At 37.6% G+C, this 24,566-nt stretch overlaps 1 protein-coding gene across 1 annotated transcript; it reads left to right on the top strand.

Moving 5' to 3' along the window:
* The first annotated feature begins 5,478 nt into the window (after positions 1 to 5,478).
* On the top strand, positions 5,479 to 19,979 carry LOC140169639 (radial spoke head 1 homolog). Its single transcript, XM_072192918.1, has 7 exons — positions 5,479 to 5,638; positions 7,474 to 7,587; positions 12,335 to 12,440; positions 14,308 to 14,534; positions 16,006 to 16,077; positions 17,011 to 17,239; positions 18,328 to 19,979. Exons 1-7 carry the CDS (start codon positions 5,585 to 5,587, stop codon positions 18,486 to 18,488), a joined length of 963 nt encoding a protein of 320 aa, XP_072049019.1. The 5' UTR covers positions 5,479 to 5,584; the 3' UTR covers positions 18,489 to 19,979.
* The last annotated feature ends 4,587 nt before the right edge of the window (positions 19,980 to 24,566 follow it).

Below are 24,566 nucleotides of genomic sequence, written 5' to 3' on the forward strand. Positions count from 1 at the left end.
GGTATATCAATGAAAGCTTTTCCTTATAGGCAAATTTTGATATGTTAATGGTCCTTTTTGCAAAAGTTTCTCATTTTTTCCGGAAAATATCCCAATTTTACCTCAATCTAGCCAAAAGTTTTGAAATTTCGCCAAAATTTTGGGGAAATTTTGTAAAAACTAACACAATTGGATAAAATTTGGCCGAAAATTTTGACTTATAGTTTATCGATGGGTCCAATTTTCTGGAAAAATTGGTAGGCCTATATTGATGGGTATATTGATGGGTCCACTTTCAAATTCTCTGCGGCACATCCCTACCAACCCCAAACTTGAGTACCCCAGGCCCCTGGTATTTTTTTGGGATGAAAAAAAAATATCCTTGTTAAAAAAAATCATAGCTAAATCCTAATCGTTTAGTTAGTTCTAACTGGCAATCAAGTCAGATTCTAATATTTGGCAAATGTTTTAAATAAGGGCCAAAACATGCGTTTTAGGGTATTTTTCGTATGCTGTGAAAATTAAGCCTGAAGAAATGTACCCAGCAAACGCAAAAATGTTATTAAAATGTTTATTCGAAACGTTTTACTAACATTTAAATATCGTTATATCGGGTTATATTAAGATAATGAATACGTTTTGAAAACGTTATTGTAAAATATCTTGGGCAAACATTTTTGCAAAATATTTTGCCAACAGTTAAATAACTGTTCTATAATTATGTTAGAACATGTAGAATGATTGGCATCACGTTTTCAAAAATGGATGATGAATGTTATAAAAAACCTTTGTATACCTGTACCTTTATAAAACCCGACATTTAAACCTTTTCTGTATAAAACGTGTGTTTGCTGGGTAGACTATAATTTCAGGTTATGCATTCTAATTTTGGGAAAAGTCATTTTCTAATATATTTTATAACCAATTATCGTAATTAACATAAAAATTATTAATAGGAACAAACTCATATATAGCCTATAATAATACTCTAAATTTTGAATGCTTAGATTTGTGCCAAGTCCTTGAAGTTGATGGTACTACAGATGGGGGGGGGGGGGCCCCCAGATATGGTGGTTTTTTTTTTTGGGGGGATTGTCTCCCCATGCATGCAAATTTGTAAAACGTTGTTTTCTTTCTAAAATCAAATTAAAATGGTAAAATATGATTCTTTTTTTCTGGAACGTTCTCCCTCTCGCCTCTCGACAGCCACATGCCTCGGCTCTCTACTAGCCCTCCGTCAGACATTTGTCAGACCTAAATAAAAATCAAGACATAAATTATTATTCAAGTAACAAAGTGCATTTTGACACCCTGTATATAGCATAGTTATTAGTTAAACATTTCAAGAAATTCGTTCTACATCTGGTTCTTCTTTCTCATACAAATTGCACTAACAAGTCTGGCAAGGCGCAATTGGTGTCCTAATAAAACACTGGCACGGAGCAAGCAAAGCAGATCTGACGGAACATAACGGGTAGATGTAGGGCGGGTTCAGCCGCCAGACAAGCTCAGACAGACAAACCCAGACGAACCCCTAGACGATTATTAATTGAAAGAATAGCGCGTAATTTACACCCATAAGGTATCCGCTTCATCATTCATGACAAAAGAGCGATTTTTTTCTTCAATTTTAGAAAAAAAGTGACGAAAATGATGATGGAAATCTTAGACCAACACGAATGAGTCACAGAATGTCCTCAACAAATATATTCTTGAAAATGAGCGCATGAATGTGAGTGACTATGTTGCATTATAGTCATTAAAGTAGAGGTTCATTTGGGATTTAAGCTACGGATCACAGTTAAACTGAAATTCTTGCCCAATATAGATTTTCTGCACTGTTTCCGTTGCCATGTTTTTGTAAACGTTCACCCTCCGGGCATTTCGTCTACTTTTTGAACTTTGTTAATGGTTTAAAGTCAGGCGAACATCTCAAGTCTGTGCCCAGAGTCCTACATACGGTAGCAGACCGCGAGCCAAAAATAACCAGGACAAATTATGAACTTTTTTTCTTACCTACCAACCGTTAACCGGATGAAGGAAAGAAGAGGAGTGTCTGATGTTCGTAACCCAAGCTTTAACATGTCTAAGGAGATGTCTTAGATTGTGTCTACCAATGAGTGATCGATATCATCTTTGTATAAATTATAATGGATTATGTGCTATTATCAATTCCTCCTCCTCCTCCTCCTATTCCTCATCCTCCCTCCTTCTCCTCCTCCTCTCCTCTTCTTCCTCCTCCTCCTCCTCCTCCTCCTCTTCCTCCTTCTCCTCCTCTTCTTCTTCCTCCTCCTCCTTCTCCTCTTCCTCCTCCTCCTCCATATCATCGTCAACATCATTATCATAATCATCATTATCACCATCACAATTAAAATGGTAGAAGCATGAGAACATTGTGAATAATACAAGTTATTTGTGTGAGGATATCCAGGGACAGGAAAATCTACCTTTAAAAAAAGTAGAATTTACCTTTTAAAGGGCTCGGATAGCAACGTTTGCACGGTGTTTTTTGTGGGACCTGAGAACACACCAGGCACACCAAATTACATTCTGAATACGAGGAATGTCCTTCTGATATCAAATAATTTTGATTTTTCGAAATTCGCGATATAATACAAATTTTATGGCAAATTAAAAATTGATATTTATGATATTTTAACGGTCCTCGAAGTAAAATTTATAAATCGTACTGATATGTAGGCCTACTTAAAGTGTATGTATCTGGGAGGAAAAGTGGTCCATCATTTGAAAATGTTGACCTTTCGTTTTGAAGATAATACCTTTCCCCAAAGAGACCTAAACTTTTTAGGTCGTTCCTTAAATAAGGAAGATCTTCCTGTCCCTGGATATCCTCACAAAAACAATTTGTCGAGGATGCCATAATGCATATCAATCAGAATTGTCATAATCATGATTGCAAGTATATATTATCGATATCCTGCTCTTCCTCTTACTTAAAATTATATCATTATCATCATCCTCGTCGTTTAATCATCGACATCGACATCATCATCATCATCATTGTGATGCACGAAATCTGGGTGTCATCTTTGACTCTGACATAAACTGCAAGTTGCGTCCACTCTCAAAGCCGCCTATCATCAAATTCGTAACATCGGCAAGATACGCAAATATCTCACAACAGAAGCAACTCACCTCATTGTTCATTCTCTTGTAATATCTCGCTTGGACACATGTAGGCCTAATTCTCTTTTGTACGGTCTTCCACAATCACAACTTCGTCGTCTGCAATTGGTTCAAAATACTGCCGCTCGCCTCATCACTCTCACAAAGAAACGTTCGCACATCACTCCAATTCTAATTGACTTGCACTGGCTGCCTGTTGAACAACGCATTGAATTTAAAATCCTCACTTTTGTTTTCAAATCACAAAACGGACTTGCACCGTCATATATCGCCGATCTTCTGCACATTTATATACCTGGGCGCACTGGACTTCGTTCAGCCAATCTTCATCTTCTTCAGGAACCACGATCTAGCAACTCTTTTGGCGACCGTTATTTTGTCATTTGTGCTCCTACACTTTGGAACAATCTACCAACTCACATTAAAAACTGTAATACTTTGGACTCTTTAAAATGTTTGTTAAAAACACATCTGTTTAATATCGCTTTTGCTTTTGCTTGTAGTTACTACAATGTAGTGTAGAATGTTTTTGTGGCGCCCTCTACTTGTGGCGCCCTCTACGGAGGCGCCACAATATAGGCATTACTTTGTGAAACGCTTCTAATTTCACTCTTGCTAGATTGACTTCGCAATTGTTTTGCTAAAATTATGCCCAGCAGCCAGCTCATAAATAAAACCACAATTTGCTTGGATTTTATTTTATTATTGTTTTCTGATATGCACGGGATAAAATGGTGAGCGTATATTCTTTGTTTAAAATACAAAATTAGGATTTATAAAAACACCTAATAAATCCTGACCTTTGTATGCGTTCAACCAGTTTACCGTGTGCCTTAGAACCCGATAGACGATGACATTTGACCATACACTAGGATCCACAACATGCTCATCTATCATGGGAACAGTCCTTGAAAATTTGGGTACACAAACTCATACTCTGCAACTTGAGGTCAAATTTTGCACTATAATTATGTAATTGAGGTTATTGGACTATGCCATTGGGATGAGACTCTTGTGGTCCATAGTGATAAGACCAATTAACGAGGCCTCAATAAACTGATGGCTTTTGTTTGCTAATTACCATAGAATCTATAGCGGTTATTGCCAAGGAGGTAGTACTAGCTACTACCTCCATGATTGGGTTAAGTAAATAACTAAATCCTGTTATCTACCCAGCAATGTTTGCGCATCTATTGTAACAAACTGTAGTGTACAGACAGAAATTTAGAGTTTTAAATTAGAGAGTTGACAGGAAGTTGTAAGAGTTAAATTGTTATGGATATGATTGGTGTAAGCGCGAAAATGTTGAATTTCAGATCAAAGTCATCCGAGGTGAATTAAGTAATGTCAATCACAAATTGTTACAGGTCATTTGAGGTGGACTAAGTTTATATTTGGATTGTCAGAACACCTTCCCCAATCAAACACATTTCTCTTGCATTTGATCATCTTCTACTCTTCCCTAGAAAAATCATTATAATACCAAATCTACACACCATGGAATTCACCATATCACGTCCAAGTTCACATTGGGCGCCACATTCCTTTTTAAAGGAATTTTTATTCTTATTATGGTATGTTGTATATTATCTGTATTTGCTCTGTTCATCATGTTCCCTTTGTGGTCATATTCCAGTTGCGCAGTGAGCGGCTCTGACGGATACTTGCGCATTATAAATTTCCATATTATTATTATTATCATCATCATCATCATATCATCATCATCATCATCATCATCATCATTCATCATCATCATCATCATCATCATCAAAAATCATCATCATCATCATCATCATCATCATCTTTCATCATCATCATCATCATCATCATCATCATCATCATCATCGTCATCATTATCATCACCATCATCGTTTCGTCATCATCATCACCATCATCATCACTTTTAGCATCATCATCATCCGTTACTCCTCCTTTACAACACCAATAGCAGAGAATCATTCATTCATTCATTCATTCATTCATTCATTCATTCATTCATTCATTCTTTCAAGATAATAAAATAATGTGAATCATGTCAGCTACCAGTTGATTAAAAAATCCAATCAATTTGCTGCCCTCATGATGAATATTGGATTATTCCAAAATATTGTACAATAGGGGTGCTTTTGCAATACCAACAACAACAACATGTTTTATTGTTAACAAGAAAGAGTTGCACCATTGACTTGCATCCTCGTAAATGGCTATTTTAAAATTCTAAGCCTCAATAAGTATTTGAAAAATATCTTACGGATACACTGTCATACAAAACAAATTGAATATTGCCATATCAGACTTGGTCAACGAGCTTTCTCCCTATTTATCAACATAAATTCGCCCTAGTAACAGTTACTACCCAGCCGCACTGTTTTCATCGTGTTGTCGTTGTTGTTTACGTGAAGATTTTTTCACGAATTTCTGTGTTTTTATACCAATTCTTAAGTAAAACAAAGGCGAAATGTCAGATCTAGGATCAGATTACGATGAAGAAGAGCAAGGACCTTACTTAGGGGTACGTATACGGTCTGAAATCAATATATCACAACCTTCTCAACTCTGTGCAACAAGATAATGTATGCCAGTGCGCGTGGTTGCAGAATTTTGCACCATTACTAATGATTAGTAAGCTTATATCTACATCTACGCCAGACAGGGTCTAATTCTGCATAAAACCGGGCAACGTTATTTCTATAGATCTGCTGCGCATTCAAATTGCATTGTATTGCATCGTAATTTCATTTGTGTCTATGCTAATTATGTTTACACAACATGAACTCGCGTGTTTTCAAGCAAATTCGCAGATAATAGGTGACATGGTGATCAAAAGCGATCGGAATGTTACAAAAGTACAGATCGCATTCAGCTTACTTCGTATGAGATGATCTTTGGGAAAATACGGCATAATTTGTCTTGGTGTTTGCGAAATGCCATGCAGTAAAATATTAATACGTTTCGGCAATTCATGATTGACAACTAACAATCGGCGTGTCCTTCGTATCCTCCACTGTCAATTTCTTATCCACTCACTAATCCTCACAAAAGCTTTGTGTTGATTACGTAATGTGTGGAGGCAAATTGCAATAAGTACAATGAAATAATGAGTATCGCGGGCTCCGGGCGGGTTTCTTCTTCATCTTATGTAACAGTATTGTTCTCCAAAAAACCCGGAAGCTTGTCGTTTGGAGCTCTAGCTGAAATACAGCAAGATAATGTAAGATAGTAAATGTAAACCTGTATTTTAGCTAGAGTATGTCGAGCTAATCTACGCTAATACTCAGCAAAGTCCACTTCTGGATGTGAAGTTTAGGTGAACACTTAGGACATGCATGTGAATCTGGTGTATGGTTGTGCGCTATTTTATATATTAATTATGATATTGATAATAATAATACAGATGAGAATGTGAGATGGCACCTTGTGGCTTGTACGGACCGTCCATGCGAGTAAGGTCTAGGGCTAGGCAAAATATCTCATTTTCGCTCATGACATGAGAGTCAACTTCAAACTTGGATACACACAGATAATGATATTTGCATTGAGCGTACTCTACGCAAACATGCAAAGATACACGCTTACCTTAGCATGTTAGGGAACAAACCAGAAGATCGATGACGTCCTTTAAACATAATTTTGTTTCTCAGCCGACCCCCTCCCTCCCTGCCAGAAACGTAATAATAAAATGTTGAAAATTTTGACATAATAATAAAAAAATAATGACACATTTTTTCAGACCGATGTTGTTGTACAAACGTAATCAAGTATTTTTACCCCCTCCCCCCTAAACGAAACCAGTTACGCTTATAGGACGTCGTCGATCTTTTGGTTTGTTCCCTTACGGCGCAAGCACATATTTTTAGAATTGACCAATCACAGTCTTTTGGTGTTGGTAGGCATGTCCACATTTCGATAAATTAATATAAAGGGGCTGTTCCTCTATTTTCCCTATAGATATTTTGAAAAGGCTAATATTGATCATTTTATGGTAAAAAATTGTGCATTTTGGACTGAATACATTTAATAAATAAAATAGGTGACTGAAAAATATATAAAATGTCCTTGATACTGTCCAAATTTATGGTTTCAAAAAAAAAAACGACTCAATTTTTCCAATTTTTTGGGTCGGTCTCTGAGGGCAACCAAACATCTTTTTTTGGCCTTAGGGAGTCAATGGAATGGATAGAGATAAAGTACAATGTACCTTTTTTTTTTTTTTTTCTGTATTGTACTCATCTGTGATTCATAAAATTCATTTTATTTAATTGAATAAAATCAATCAATCAATCATTCATCTCAGTCAAAATCATTAATTACCATAGTCTTATTTTGTTTTGGTTCTTTACTTTATAGGAATATGAAGGAGAGAGGAATGAGAAGGAGGAGAGACATGGCAAAGGCAAAGCTACTTTACCCAATGGTGACATGTATGATGGCATCTATGAACATGGCAAAAGACATGGACAGGTAAGACTAACATCCAGGGTCGGGTGGGGGAGGGGACTGGGGGAATTTGTATCAAAATGACATAACATTAAAAGCAGAAATCCCGGACAGAAATGCCTCAAGCAATTTTGAACTGTACGTAGGTTTGCTTTCTGTGCTTACCGTACATAAAAGCAATTTGGTCTTTCAGAGACAGACTCTTGAAAAGTAGGATCTTTCAGTGACAGATGCTAAAAAATGGTATCACATCTTAAAATGGAGCCATTTTCAGTGATATTCTTACAAAAGTAATATACCGTACCTGCCTTATTTGGAGCACATGAGAACCAAAACCCTGGGACCAAAAGTTTTTGGTCCAAAACATTCAAAAAGCAACTTAAATTTGAGAATGAAAGTCATACTCACTGATCATACCTTTTATTTTCATGCCTAAATAAGTAAAAACCATCAGATCTGCGCCAGGGTTCACAGTTTATCGCGTTTTCGCGTCCAGGACGCTTTTTGAACTCACTGGACCCGGAAAAAGTAAGATTATGTAACCTGAATGGGTCCAGCAGGCTGTGCTTGGACCCGGAAAAAATCCCATCCAAGAAATAGAAAATGTCATCATAGATCGTCATTGTGCGATAACTCTGCTCTCAATCGGCTCACAGCACATTTTTAAACAACTTTTCATTCATAAATTACATACATGTACAATTACAAATATCGCTGCAACATGATACACACCTCATCGCTATTTCATGCACAGATATTTGATCAGTGATACGAGGGGAACTGTGGAAGAGGTTGACTTGCGATATTTTTTTCGGATCGTGCAAATATTATGTTACAATAATACTGTCAAGGGTGCATGCCACTAAATCCGCGTGTGAAGCGGTTTCCGGTAAAAGTTTATCACGACTATAGTCCCAACTTTGCATAAAAAATGTGCAAAATCGGTACAATATTAACAATTTTAGTGTTGCAAATCGTGTTTTGCTAGAACTTGTGAATGTGATCTCTACTAATTTGAACAGAAAACGCGAAAATTTGAGTGATGTTTACGATGATGAGCGCATGAACACACAAGGTCAAAACGCGGTTAGCAGTCGGACGTAAACACGGGAAAATCGGGTCTTTTTATATAGCGCTATTTTTCTCAAAAAGTAGACCTAAAATATGGTGTCATTTTCAGATATGTTATGCAGAATTTTGTTCTGATTAAGATGATATCATATGTATATTTCAAAGTAAGACGTAACTCTACTTATAGCCTAAAACGTGACCCCTATTTTGCACTTAAAGTCTATGGAAAGCTATTTTGTGGCATGTACCCTTTAAGGAGCAATTCCATGCGCTTTTCCGCGTCTTTATCTATTTAAAATGCACGCGAAGAAAAGAGGAGGGACATCAACAAGCGCGCTCATGGACGCCGCCAGGTTTTTCGCTGTATGTGCGTTTGCCGGGAATAGGCCTGCTTTTATTTCCAATTTAATAAAAGTTCCGATTTTGGTAGAAGTTTGAAACCTTTTGATATGAATAAAGAAGAGTTTCAAAATATTGAAAACATTTTTTATTGGTGTTTAAATTACAAAGAAGTTTTTCAATTTCATTTTTATTTTAACCAATTTTTTTGTCATTTAAACTCAAGTTTTGGCCTTCAATTTTAATAAAATTACATAAAATATTAGATTTAAGATATTTAAGTTTCTAGTTTGCTTTATTTATACCACTGTCCAGTATTTTAAATTGTTATAACATTCAAAGTTTAATTTATATTAATATTTAATTTCAAATAGCCATTCATTACATTTGCTTTTTGCACAAACCGGGTTAAAAGTGACGCTGAAGGGGGGGGGGGGTAGGCCTACTTGATTGACATTTCTTGTCTTTTTAAATATTCTGCAGGTACTGAGAATGTTTTAATGTTGAAGTTATGCACTTGTAAAAGATGTTCAAAGAACGTTTACTCTTAACATCAATTAATATCTTCATGAAAATAGCAAATCAGCAACCATTGTGCATTCATGTGCATCAAAATGCCGAAAATTGGCAATTGTCGGCTATCATGCTTGTGCTTGAAATCGACATCCTGTCTAAAGTATGAAAGAAAATAACCCAAAATTTCTTACAATTAATTCAAAATGTAGTGAAAAGATAACAAAATCATTTTCAAGGCCTAAAAACGATGTTTTAGCCTCTTCAAGGGTGCATGCCACTAAATCCGCGTGTGAAGCGGTTTCCGGTAAAAGTTTATCACGACTATAGTCCCAACTTTGCATAAAAAATGTGCAAAATCGGTACAATATTAACAATTTTAGTGTTGCAAATCGTGTTTTGCTAGAACTTGTGAATGTGATCTCTACTAATTTGAACAGAAAACGCGAAAATTTGAGTGATGTTTACGATGATGAGCGCATGAACACACAAGGTCAAAACGCGGTTAGCAGTCGGACGTAAACACGGGAAAATCGGGTCTTTTTATATAGCGCTATTTTTCTCAAAAAGTAGACCTAAAATATGGTGTCATTTTCAGATATGTTATGCAGAATTTTGTTCTGATTAAGATGATATCATATGTATATTTCAAAGTAAGACGTAACTCGACTTATAGCCTAAAACGTGACCCCTATTTTGCACGTAAAGTCTATGGAAAGCTATTTTGTGGCATGTACCCTCAACAAAACAGGGTCAATTCCTGGTGACATCGCGAAAACACGTTTTTGCGGTAGTTGTATATTTCAACCGAGCAAATATAACAAAATAACCAAATAATTAGATGATTAAAGTAGTGCATGTTATTAGGTAGTAATTGTAGTTCTTTATGAGAAAGTCGGCCGATCGCGGAAAGTCTCTTTTTACCCAGTAGTTTGACTCGACTTTGGTAAGTTTTGGGTGCCGAATTCTGCATACTTTCATATTTATCGTTTGCGCCAGTACTGAAAATACATTTCCGGGTGTTTATGAAGTTTCGTACATAAGTACAATTTGGACCCACAAAAATCAATTTGGGACCCGCAAATTTCAACTAAATGGGAACTGAATGGGTCCAGCATAAAAAAGTGGACCCGCTAATTTGAGAGCAAACTGTGAACCCTGATCTGCGCACACGATTCCCCTTTTCCTTTCCTCGCAGTACAAGCTTTCACGGATGTGTTTCGAACATCCTTTTAGCATATGTTTACTGAATTAATTCGGTAATTATATCTGCTTCAACAGCAAAGCACTTTCCCCCGGTGTTGTCACTTCCAATTAACTGGGCCATATGGAAGAACAGGGGAATACTTAAATTTCCCCCTGAATATGGACCCAGTATAAAGAAGAAATAAACAAACAAATAAACCAATTCAAAGGCTAACGCACACGATCGTTCCCATAGTCAAAAATACCGCCCTATTTTGCACGGTTTCAAGAACATTTTCAGCATTTGTTACCCCTATTTTTGGCATTTCAAGTACAATCCGGCTACGGAGTTTACACCTATCCCAACGGCGACACATATGAAGGAGAATGGCAGAGTCACTTAGGCATGGCCAAGGTGTCTACACATACAAATTAAGGCTGGCGTTTTCGGGCGGGTAAACGGGTACCCGCCCGAGATTACATTACCCGGGCAGGAAATACCCTGCCCAGGTACCCGAAAAAAAAAAAATTGAATTTGAATGCATTTTGAAATCATTAATACACTATGACATGAATACAAATTATCAATTTTCATAAAATAACAAAACATCTTGAAATTTATTTTTTAATTTTATTTTTTAGGTCAACCATGAATGATCCTAGCATTTAGGTCTAGGTTTTTAGGTCCAGGAACACTAAAAAACCGAAAAAATAAAAAACTTTTTTATTTTTTTTTTTTTTATTTTTTTTAGGTCAACCATGAATGATCCTAGCATTTAGGTCTAGGTCCAGGGACACTACAAAACCGAAAAAATAAAAACTTTTTTTTTTTTTTTTTTTGCAATTTCGGTACCCGTTACCCGCCCAAAAATGCGCCGGTACCTGGGTACGAAATTACCCGAAAATGCCAGGCCTAGTACAAAGACACGGCCACTAAGTATGTAGTAAGAAAACCCCTTCCGATTAATTTTCGTTCTCAAGGCGACCTCTTTTGTCCTTTAAAAGTTTAAGGAAAACAAATAGTAGAAAGGTAGATACAAATACACCCAATTGGATGCATCATGTGGTTGATATGATACAGTTAAATCTACAATGTATACTACAAGCAACAAGCCATGCATCATTCATGAGTATGCCCTATGCATGGTGAGTATTTTAACATACCCTATTTTTAATTTCGAGTACATCGTCATTAAAAACAACCCTATTTTTTAAACATCGCGAACAAACGTATTTAAAAATAACCCTTTTTTTCCCCCGAAGTTGGGAACGATCATGTGTACACATAGTCAATGTTAAGTGACAACACCGGGCACTTTCCGTTTCGTGGATGCTGCCATTTTAGCTGTTGCTATAAACAAATTTTTAATTCCTGTTTTATCGTACGGAGGACGACAATACAATATAAAATGCTAAGTCCCACCTTCGCGGATTGAAAAACACAATTGCGAAAGGGAGTACGAACTTTTGTCTCTGAGGATGATGATATCGTGAATAGGGGAAAAACTATCGTTCAGTAAGATAGATCATACTGGGGATAGGTCAATCTACTTGGGTTGTGTCAAGTTGCGATTGACCAATGAATTGGTGTCATTCTCTCATGAATATGTATGAGGTGTAATAATATCACATATGAACACAGTATACTTGTTCTCATTCACAGGGTCTATACAAATTCAAGAATGGTGCTAGATATATAGGGGAATACAAGTACAACAAGAAGCATGGTCAAGGCACATTCATTTATCCAGATGGTTCTAAATATGAAGGTGAGTGTATGGCATTGACATCAAATCCTCATTTTTTTAAACTCCCTAATTGCGAAGCAAGTGGTCAAATTCTCATAACAATCGGGATAACAATATATCCTAAGTGTATCAACCTCCCTTGTACTGTGTGGCTGCTTTTCCATCATGCGAGGCTTATGATGACCACGACCACATACAAACAATCATGCATGATGCTCTTTTAAATCCATGTAAATCTATGACAATTTGGGAGCAGTTTTAAATTTTTCTAGGTATTTATATCTGTTGACTGGCCCTTGGTCAGGGATATACAGTATGATTCCACTCAGCCACACAGTACATAGAGGGTGATACCGCCGCTATACACATCTATATAACTTTATAGCCCTAATTCAATGATTTGAGAAGCTGTTGGAAAACTCATGTGTCGTTACGGAGATACTTGGTTTTGCCACTTCAAAAAACAACATTCCTCGCATTGAATCTTCATTGAATCAAAAAACCTGATTTTTCAATCAAGAAAGCAGGTTTCTCTGTGAAAACTAGGGAACCAGGCTAGGGAACAAGGCTTTATCATTGTTTGCATGAATGTTCCCTCATGGCTAATAGTATAGCCAACAGCATTGCTCTGCCATTGAGGGGGCTGTTTAAAGCAGAATAGTTGAGTCCATGGGTGGGTGGGTGTGATTTTATGCATTGGAATGAAATTGATTGTGTATTTCCATCAAGGCTTATATTATTAATGTGAAGAAAAACAAAAGTTTTACCAAATAAAAAATTCAGAAGGTTGATCTTGACTCCCTGTATTTAGGTTTATATCTTTAGCAGTCAAGTTAGCTCACATGGAAAATTGAGGAACTTACTGCTAATTGTCTTGTTGTAACCCGTACGAAACTCAGGGAGCTGATCCTGGTTGCAAAGGTCATTTGTGGAAAGTCTAGGGTGTGCACTTTTGAAGCTACAAAGTCCCTGTGGTTTAGTGGTCAGCGACAACCTGTAAAGTATGCTGAGGCTTGTGGGTCAACGTCTAGGTGTTGTGCCTGTGCGTAGTGCACTATGAATCACTGCCCTTTTTTATGCCTCCACCGGAGGTATTATGTTTCCTGGTTGTCCGTCCGTCCATCTGTCCGTCCGTCCGTCCGTCCGAGCTTGCGAGTGCAATTTCTCGGAACTGGTAATGCGTATTGTGATGCAATTTGGTGGAGGGGTGGCAATTGGTGGTCTCCAAATCTTAGCAGGTTTTTGTCGCAAAATATGGTAATTAAGTACCTAATTTGCATAATTTATGCATATCAAGCAATATAACCTTGTGCATAGATTATCTGGAGATCTGTACGAGTTACAGTGATGAAACTTGGCGGACAGTAGCACAGCCAGAGGTTCTTGACCTGATTTGCTTTTCAGCGAAAAATTTATTAATCGCAAAGGTCATTGTGAGGTCATTTGAGGTCATCCGGGGTCAAATCGCCATATATTGTTGCACATTCATGAAATTTGGTGGGAACGACTACTGTAAGAAGGAAAAAAATGTCAAGGTCATTTTGGGGTCATCCAAGGTCATACGAGGTCAAATCGCCATAGATTGTCGCAGGTTCATGAAATTCTGTGGGGACGACCACTGAAACAAGGCAAAAATGTCAGGGTCATTCGAGGTCATCTGGGGTCAAATCGCCATAGACTGCTGTAGGTTCATGAAATTAGGTGGTAACGGCCACCTTAGTGAGGCAAATAATGTTAAGGTCATTGCACTGGTTAAAATGAAGGGGCGTCAAGGTGGAGGCATTGCGGCCGACGCTTTGCGTCGAGAACCGCGCAGGTCGAGAACCGCGAAATTCTAGTTTTCATCTAAATCCCTTTGAATCAAATTTCATTCTAATATTCAATACAGGTAACTGGGTTGATGATCAGAGACATGGCTACGGAGTTTACACCTATCCCAACAGCGACACATATGAAGGCGAATGGCAGAGTCACTTAAGGCATGGCCAAGGTGTCTACACGTACAAAGACACAGGCACTAAGTATGTAGGTACGTGGGTGAGCGGTAAACGTGATGGTGCTGGAGAGCTGATTCATGCCAACCATAGGTATCAAGGCGGATGGATTGCAGACCAAGTGAGTGTAGTACTCTTTATTTTTTCTAGTGCAGTCAAAGATATGTCACTACAGATTCCATTGGGCACAGCTTCAAATTGTGAGCATTCATTCAACGTGCTAATAATTATATACTTGCACACATTTAAAGACCACACAAAGATGTGTGCGAGAAACAGTTGCCTTAACTCGTTGAAATCACCGATTTGTATAGTATTCTTCATCGATGTCAGGTTTCCGGCGGTCTCATCATTGATACTATTTATTTATATTGCCTTAAAAGCCCAGGAATGCCACATCATTCTAAATACAAATGCCATGCATTATTTTGTGTTGCTTACCAGTAGGTTTGTTCATATACTAAAACCCATTTATAATAAACCTGGTGCTTCACCATGTGATCTCAATCAAGGAGGCTGTGTGACCTGGATCCCACTCCTAACAATAGATATTAATAACATCCTTTGGCAGGAAAAACCTCCTTTGTACTTGTGGTCCTTGAACATGTTTAAAACAAAACTGCCAAGAGGTTTTGCTTGAAACATGTTCAGGGGCCATTGACACATAGGAGGTTTTCCTGCCCAACAAGGTTATGGCTTGTTCCTTAGGCCCTATTCTCTAACTAAAAAGAAGAACCTTTCGTGATTTTGCACAGTTTCATGAATTTTACATTTGTGACACGATCTGGTCCAAGGGGGCCAAAGGCGGCAAATTTGAAACTGAGATAAAGGTAAAAATATGCAGTAAAAAAAACACTAATATACATAAGAAAATAGACACCAAAAAACATCATAACTTTAGAATCAAGTATGCTAGACCTTTGGTGTTTTCAATAAATGATAGCCTATTGTATGTATATATCATAATACTAATCATGGCGTGTCCGTCTGTCCCTCTGTCCGGCTGCTTATCAAGGCGCGTGGCTCACTAACGCGTGCTTCATGGTGCGTGTCAGCGTCGCTGGCGTGGCTCACTAACGCGTGCTTTCAAAGTGCGTATCGCGTGTGCGCTTATCGTGTAAAGTCGCGGAGTATACCGACGGGCGAAAAGTAGCAACGGAAAGCATTACAGTGTGGTTAATCGTGCAGGTGCATCTCATCGGATTCCAAAACTTGCAGAGGCCTATTAGTAGTTTAAAAGGGCAGGGCAAGTAGGCCTATATGGGTAACGGGTGTTGGGTAATTAGAGATAGTCACAAGAACCACCCAACCCGAAAACCGCGAAATCTAGTAATGTAATAATTACAGTAACTCAAACTGCCTCCTTTGGCCCCCATGGACCAGATCGTGTCACATTTGTGAAAAAATGGGTTTTTTTGGTAAGGATGCCACATTTCTTGGAAGATGCAGGTTTGTATTTGGAATTTGCACTTCTACAAGTGATAAAGTTAATCTGACATAAAACATTTATGACTACAGTCTACATTTGGTAAAGACATTTTGTGTGGTTATATTTTGTTTGTAATCTAATTTTGATTTGCTTATTTTTGCAGCCACAAGGGAAGGGTAAATATGTATTTGATATTGGCTGTGAGCAGCATGGGCAATACATTCCAGTAGAAATGGTAAGAATATTTTTCTTGTTTTTCCAAGGAAATTATTTAATTTGTTTTCAACCAAGAATATTCACCTATGCTTGTTACTCCGCGACTATTCACAAGTGTGCAATGCTACGCTATGCGCCCATCTTGGTTTTCTATTTATAAATAGTTGGTATACATGACCTGATGTCGTTTTAGCCTATCACATTGTGACATGGTGATTTGTCAACTGATGATGTTGATATGGAGATCTCTATGCTCAGTCATGCAAAGTGTGCATTCTTGGTTGGAGACAAATTAAATAATTTTCCTATAGTAAATAATTTTTGCTTGACATTCAAGGGTATAGGATGATAAACATTCAACACATGCATACTGTCCCAAAAAATTCAGAAACATTTTGTGTCATTCATTGCCTGGGCTCATTCAAATTGATTAAGAATCCTAGTTTAGAAAAGGCTAAGAATACGAAAGCCAGGTTGCCAAACCCGCAATTTGGTAGCCCAGTTGGGCAAATTTTGAAGATTTCCCCCACAACTTTTGACAATTTCCTATCCTGTAGAAAAAAAATTGGGTGACTTTTCAAGAATGACTCCTGCGAATTCTGGTTGCTTCCTGCTCATACATGTAGAAACCAGTGGTTAAGAGAAACATTGGGTAACTTTTCAATTATTTGACCCGTGATTCAGGCTGAAATCCCTGGATAAAGCTTCTAATTTTAATTATTTGTCAATTATGTAATTCTGCGAAGAAATGTATATTTTGAATTTATTTTCCCACAATCAAAATCAACAAGCCAAGGCAATACCTTGGTATGTCGTTTCACACGTCTTCATATTGATAGCAATACCCATGGTCTGTGATTACCTGCGCAGATGAGTAGGGGTTGTGTGTGTGAGTTTGGACAATCATATCATTGTATTAAATTTGTTTGTACCATGTTTTAATTTGCACCAGCCACAAGGTGGTGAAGATGATGCAGAAGAAGCCCAGACCATCGTAGTACCAAAATGGCGCGCAGGAGAGATCAGCGCCATCAGTCAGTACAACCCAGCAGAAGATGGTAATGTGGGACAAGATGTGGACATAGAACTGGAGTCTGGGGATACCGCTGAGGGTTTGGGGGAAGATGAGGAGATGCAACAAGAAGGATCAGGAGATGCGGCCCCTGGTGAAGGTGGCGCAGGTGAGTGGGGGAAACTTGGGAATAACGCTCTGCGGGGTAACCAGAAAATTCAAAATAACCCGGACCGACACAGTCTAAAAGCAGATCGGATTAAAAACTTTTTAAAATTTACGGATCAGGGATATATTGGGTTCATTCTTTCGGCTGAGTCCGGATATATCAATCAAATCATCAAAAAATAAACAGCTTTAGATTTATGATGGGTTGCATAAGTGAGGGCTTTCTTTTTGTGTTGTGTTTATACGCCAACATGGAGGACTAACTCACATATTTTCTTCAGTTGACAAAGCCAGTTCTGGCTCAGAGCCCTTCCTTTTGATTTCAAAAACTAGGGGTGTGATTCTTCAGGATTTCAGTCCGTTTGAGGGTATTCTAGCCCAATTTCATGCTGCTTTTCTGGATTTTTTACTACTTCCTGGATATTTCACAAGCTTTGAATCACATCCCTGAAAAACATCTGACCATGTTGTCCAATATAAGTAGTAAGAGTAGTGGGGCAGCGTCTTTGCCTTTGGTGTGAAAGGTCCCGGGTTCAAATCTCCGCAGGTTCAAAAAAATCTGCTCTCCCCGTAGGTCATCTGGAAAAGGCAGAGCAGTTGACCCATGATAAAAGGTATTGTTACAGTCAGGTCTGATCAGATTAATAAGCCCAATTGTTGGCTACACTTGCCTGTCCTGTAAAAATGCCAGCGTTATCTCCTAGATTTCAGTTGTTAATGCTTAGATATGCTTGACATAAATTTAAAGGAAAAAAAGAGGCTCCATCTGTGCCCACACACCCCCAAATAAGTTCAAATCAATGTGCCCTAATCAAGTCTAGCTAGATGTAGTCATCCATGATTGTTTTGCTATTGATGTTCATGCAAATGGTAGACAAAGTCTTATTCAGATTTCATTTGACAGCTCAACCATCGCGTATACGCGCGCGACGTCAAGCATGTGCATTGGACCAAATAATACGCGCTGTACGGCTAGCAGTACGCTTAATTTGTAAAAGGGAATCTGAATAAGACTTTATCAGACATTATTTTATTCAGTTATTATTCTGTTACCAACCATTCCTGTTTCCATTTTTCATTCCATCACAGAGGGTCAAGATGGTGAAGCAGTCCCAGCAGCAGAAGGGGAGACAGAAGCAACAGCAGGGGAAGGGGAGGAGAACCAGGAAGGGGGTGAGGATGGAGGTGATGGGGGCGAGGAACAAACCGCAGCTTCACCGACAGCAGAAGATGCGGAGGAGGCTGACTAAATAACTCGCTATCATTTTAGGGAGGGGTAACAGGAATGGGGGTGCCACTCAAGTAATACACTTGCGTGACCAAAAAGCGAGTGAGAAGTGAGTTTTTTTTTGCGACTTAGCAAAAAAAAAAACTTTTTAACTACCCAAAAATAAGTTAATCAATCTCGCATAAAAACTCAGAAAACTAGCCTTTATCTTGAAAATTGGTGTCCAAAAATGAGTTCCATTTTTGACCAAAATGTGTAAGAGAGATAATTCTGTTTATAATCTTCTTGTTTAGAGGGTATTTGTCTTAGAAATTTACAGGGTGTTTTAGAAAATAAATTGGTCATACACATGCATGACCAATTATACTTGAGTGGCCCCCCTGGGAACACAAGGGAGATATGTACTAAGCTGGCTTGGTTCATGTTGTATACACTATAAGCCTTATTTTGTTTCACAAAGTGCTACACATTGTTTTTATGGAGGAGTTTATTATTTCATATTTTTCTTCAGTGTTAAGCAAGACAATGTCTATGATGTGATATTGAATTTGTTTCAAACAGGCTAAAGGTTGCATTTGTGAAATTTGAATACAGGCAAAAATAGAGACCAAAAAACAATAAAATCAACATTATTATAGAAGCTCACAAGTTCTATAATTCTGTCTCATCTGAAGTTGGAATTAATGCTCCAAGTAATTGTATTTAAAGCCTCAAATAACGATCCTGGTTTGGAGATTTTAATGAATAACTATATGCCAATTGAATAAATGGAGAACAATCCATCACCTGACGAATGTTTTCGATGGGATAATCTTACCCCTCCTGCTTACCCATCCGCACATGTAGTGTACAAGTACACGTGCCCAAAAGGAAGTATTATTACGAAGCAATTTTCAGAAATCAGTCGGCAGAATGTACTTGGTGCAAGTCTGAGGCAAGCACAGATTGTATGGTTTTTGTAATTGATTGGCACTAAAGAATGGTAATTTCTTCACAGCAGTCCACAATAATACACAATTAAGCCATTCTTTAGCATATTATATTGTCTAAAATAGTACTCAAAGACGTTTAATATGGGATGTGTAGGTGGTCCTTGGGTTGGTCATACGGTAATTACTATACATGTGTAATTACCTTTATTGTGATGTTGGTATAAGAAATCTCAGGAAGAATAATATGTTACGTCAAACAATCAAAAAAGAACATTTAGATTTATCTGATGAACAGATGGGCCTGAGGGCCTAATGAAATGTATCCAACAGTCCAATTAAGCAGTATTCAAATGAAGGCAATTGTAATTGGGGAAGAAAAGAAGTTACAAAATTCTTACAAAATTCTTTACTAGAAACATTAGCCGACAGATGGAGATCTGTCCAGTTTTATAATCGACTTCACTGTCACATTGAGTCTCACGTGTGGTGGAAAATTAATCAGCTGAGTCTGGCATGTCAACATATCATTGTTAGCTAAAAATTTTGCAAGGTGGGGGGGGGGGGAGAGATCCCCCTAAAAATCATAATAGAAGAGAGAATAAAGTAATAATTGTCATGTGCATCGTCCTTTTTAGCATGTTTTTTAGCGCACACACAGTACATTGGCCCATTAAAAACATACCTTCGTTATATTTGGGTTTGTAATGGTCTGAAATTTACTTGTTTCGACACACAAAAAAGTCACTACCCACTAGAGGGCAGTACTCACCTAGGTTTCATTATCATTGAGGTATAGGACTTTTTATTTTTTCGGAGAAGAGCAGGTAGGGCAACTTCTTTATTTTTTTTCTACATGTTCATACTATATATTCTGAAAATTTTAGAAAATTCGCACACGAGGCCGTTTTTTTTAAAATTACATTTTTGTTCCTAAAATGGGGGGTTATAGCGCCCTCAACGGGCACTCTCTCCATAGGGCTACATGTAAAGACCAGTTATAGACAAATGGCCCTGAAATAAAACGGACTCGTGCGAATTCCCTCAAATTTTGCATATGATGTAGATTTAACATCTGGAATGTAATACAAGTGATGTCGTTGCTGCTCTTCTAAATTCATTTTTAAAATGTCCGCCCCAGACCAAGGTGATATATACTTCTAAAATATACCTATGATTATATAGAATTTATGTTACGTAAAGGTGGATAGTTCTAAACTACAGCTAAAAGCCTATTTACTAGTTGATACTATTTGAAAGCACATTGTCTTGTTAGCCCAAGTTTAAGCTGTTCTTCCTGCCTTAAACCTGGGCCTTAAACAACTAAAAATGGAAAATATGAACCATATGAACAGCTTCCAAATTATTTTCCGTCCATGATATTTTGTACCTTGAAAACAAAGGTATATAAATACAATTTGTGTTGAATTTTTGGCATATTGTATTGTTTTATATAGTTTTCAAAAACTCGTCATAGTTTTTTCATCAATATATTAGGTTGTTATAGTGTATCATAAAAAGTGTGTAAATATGTATTTATAAATATGTTTAAGCGTTTTTTCAGCAGATTAAATCTCTTAACAGTGACCGAGGAAACGGTTGTTTTAATTCTTTCATTTTTGTCTCGAAAATGGGAAACAAAATAGTAGAATATTTTAGTCTTGAAATTGGTCAACTCATACAAGGTAAGAAAAAATAAGGCGCACTACTCTTGCTTGATTCCATAAACACAGGATTGCATTTTTGGAATAAAAAACATTTTGTTTTGCCAAATGAAACAGCTAATCCCAATTCTTTAGTTATTTGGGAATGAAGCAGGGATGCAAATTGTGATTTCTTCCTCAGGAGCAAAGTTTTAGGCTCAAGATTTCCTCAATCATACTATTACTAGACATACAATAGCTTTAATAGCTCCATGTGTAAAGTCTTTGAACTTTAAAAAAAATCTATTCGGATAAATGTGCGCGCGTAGCGCGCAAAATTTGGTATTTTTCACTAGTTTGGTCCCATGATTGGGGTGAATTTTGGTGGGACATGGGCTCCTTTCCCCCTCTTTCCTTTGCCTCTCAATTTTCTCTTTAATTTTTAATCAGGGGCCTGCATGGCATTGCTTCATTGCATAAAGCACCCTTTCAAAGACTTGTTGACAAAGTACATGGTACTGATTTCTTAGTATTGATACACTGAATTTCCTTATATGACTTTTTCCATAACATCCTCATCGCCCCCTCTGTATAAATTTCCTCAGAATAATCGAATAAAATCAATCAATCAATATGGGCCCTATTTCCACCTACCTTCACCCAACTTCTTTATATACATTGAATACCTCCTCTGGTGATGAATGGTAAATTTCCTCAAATACGCATTGCTACCCATTTCCGTAATCTAACACCAACACCTTCCTCTTATTTCTTGAACAATCATGTGAATTCCTCAAAATTTTGCACACAACCAGTGTCTTGAGAATTCCTCTCTTCCATTCCGTAGCTTCACTACCTCACAGCCCTCACCTATTAACTTGTTATCTTTTGCTGAGACATGTTTCCCTCTTCGTCATCTTCTAGCTCACTCCGCTGCCTCCTCGGCTCCTCCTCTTCTTTCCTTTTTGTCTTCTTCCTCTCTTCTTTTCTTCTTCTTCTCCCTTCCTCTTTTTCGGCTCTTTCTTTTTTCTTCTCAAGGCATCATTTCCTCAATTTTGACTGTCATTTCCTAGGAGCGGTGCTCCCCGCTCCCGCACAATTTGCATCCCTGGTCAATGAAGTATAATTTGTGGAAATACGGGCCAAAACCCCGGGCACCTTTGTTTCCAATGGATATTTTATTGTAAAATTTCATTGTACAAGGAATACATGGGCCGTTTTGGACACTAAAATGCCCATAAAAAAGAATAGCACTTAGTTCGGATGTAAAATTCACACACAATGCTACCTGAGTGAGTACAGACATAATTAAATATATTTCATCCGGGGGCTATAGCAAAAACAAAAAATGTCCTATACCTTAATGGTTATGGAACAAATGTGCGGGGGGGCATAAACAAATTGGTGGGCATTTTCCCCTGGAATTTTCAGGTGGTGGGTCATTGGGAGCTGACGGCGCACTCGTAAAAGGGGGTCTTTTGGAGCTGCGAGCAAGTAAAATGCGGACTTTTGGAGCTGCGAACAGTCCAAATCAAGGGCCTTACTTGGCTTTCTGGTTGAAAATCCCCTGAAAAAAACACCAGAAATATGAGGAATGAGCAATTTTGGGGTCTTTTAAAGCTGAAATGATCAAAATCGACGGTCTTTCAGAGCTCTATTTGGGTCAAATATAGGAGGTCTTTCGGATCTGCGAAATCCAAAAAAAAAAAAAAAAAAAGGGAGGAGGTCTTTCCGGGGAACATACCCGCATGGCCATTTGTGTTAAAGTGTCCCCGGGCGAAAAACACGCGTTTTTATAATGTTTTTGTATGCTTTAACAATCAAGCCCAAAGACTTGTACAAAGACTAATTTCATGTTATGTTTTCTTATTTTTTGAAAACATATTTTTGAATCTCTTTATATCAATTATTAAAATTAACACAGGATATTAAAATTATGAGCAAACTGGCTTAAAGGAGTATTTTGTGGGCCTAGCGTATTCTTTTTATGACATTTTTCAGTATCCACAAAAAGCACCTATCCCCAAAATTTCAGGTGATTCCGATTTTGCGTTTGCGAGTTATGCATGATTATGTGTATTACACTGCTCCATAGACAATATGTTGTAATTTCGTTCTGGTGCACCAGAACGAAATTCAAATTTCGGATATCTTTGCGAAACGAATTAATGTGCAAGAAATATTTTGTACATAAACATCATGTAGCCAGAGGTTTCCAATGATAGAAAAATTTCAATAGTTTTTTGAGAAAAGTGGGGGGATGAGGCTGTGGATCACGAAATTCAAATTTCACGATATCTTTGCCCCGGGGGGGGGGGGCACTCCCACTTTGGAGGTGACGCGTATGTAGGGCTGTTAAGACCCCTTTTTCAGCGTCGCTCTCACCCAAAGACCCCATATTTTTTTACGAACACATGTTCTGTCACCCAAAGACCCCTTATTTTTCCATTTGATCTGTCACCCAAGGACCTTTACTTTTCAATTTGAACAGCAACTTTCATTTATCACTGATTTTGTTACCTATTTTTGAAAAAACTAAGAAATTTGAAGCCTTTTTGAACTAAAAATTTGATTTTCGAGGATTTTTGACGCTGTTTTTTGTCATGTTCTCACCCAATGACCCCATATTTTTTACATTTTGCTCTCACCGAATGCCCAAAATCATGCTCTCACCCAATGACCCCATATTTTTACATTTTGCTCTCACCGAATGCCCCTTAGTGCGAAAGTGCCAGCCCTACACCTATATCCATTTCATATTGAAGTGCCCCTAAACGAATTAATCGGCAAGAATTTTTTTGTACATAAACGTCATGTAGCCAGAGGTTTCCAGTGATATAAAAATTTCAACTTTTTTTGAGAAAAGTTGGGGTGATGCTGTGGATCACGCCGGGGAATCGCGAAAATGCCCTTTTAAGATTGTGAGTGCTTAGGCTTGTTCCTAGACTATGCCATAGTCGAATTTTGATTTTAAAAAAATGTTATTATTAATCATGATGAACGCATTCCGTTGAACTCAAAATTATACTGATGTTTATTAGAATTAAAGTGTTCAATATAGTAAAATGGTCATAAAGAGTTTATATAATTAGATGATTAGTGACAATAAAAGTTATATTGAATGCAACATATCTTGCATATTGCTCACTTCAATATTGAATAATTCTGATTTTGGAATATACCAGTTAATTGATCGCGAAAGCCCAAGTAAAAATCTACTTGGGAAGCTAACAAACAGAGGGAGTACGGTGACTGAAAATATTAGATGTGAAAATCTATCAATTGCACACAATTAATACAAATCAACGTTTTATGCTTAAATGTAATAGCCAGAGTATGCAAAATGGGCAAGTGGACTACGGAGAAGTCTAACTTATTCCAAGTCTCTGAATTTTAGGGTTGCAATTATAAGAAACATGCAGGCCTGAAAACATGCACAATTGCATGTTCATGGCCCAGTTAGTACTAACTAAATGATTAGGATGCTTCATACAGGATAATATTCCCCTTTGGCTCTTGACGTTACAA

The sequence above is a fragment of the Amphiura filiformis genome, chromosome 14, assembly GCF_039555335.1.
Source record: "Amphiura filiformis chromosome 14, Afil_fr2py, whole genome shotgun sequence".
NCBI classification, from domain to species: Eukaryota; Metazoa; Echinodermata; class Ophiuroidea; order Amphilepidida; family Amphiuridae; genus Amphiura; species Amphiura filiformis.

Bases quoted from the DNA above. Each gene is read 5' to 3' on its own strand.
- LOC140169639 (XM_072192918.1), top strand. From the start codon at position 5,585: ATGTCAGATCTAGGATCAGATTACGATGAAGAAGAGCAAGGACCTTAC. The intron at 5,639-7,473 runs GTACGTATACGG...TTTACTTTATAG, and splicing joins AGCAAGGACCTTACTTAGGG to GAATATGAAGGAGAGAGGAA. The intron at 12,441-14,307 runs GTGAGTGTATGG...TATTCAATACAG, and splicing joins AGATGGTTCTAAATATGAAG to GTAACTGGGTTGATGATCAG.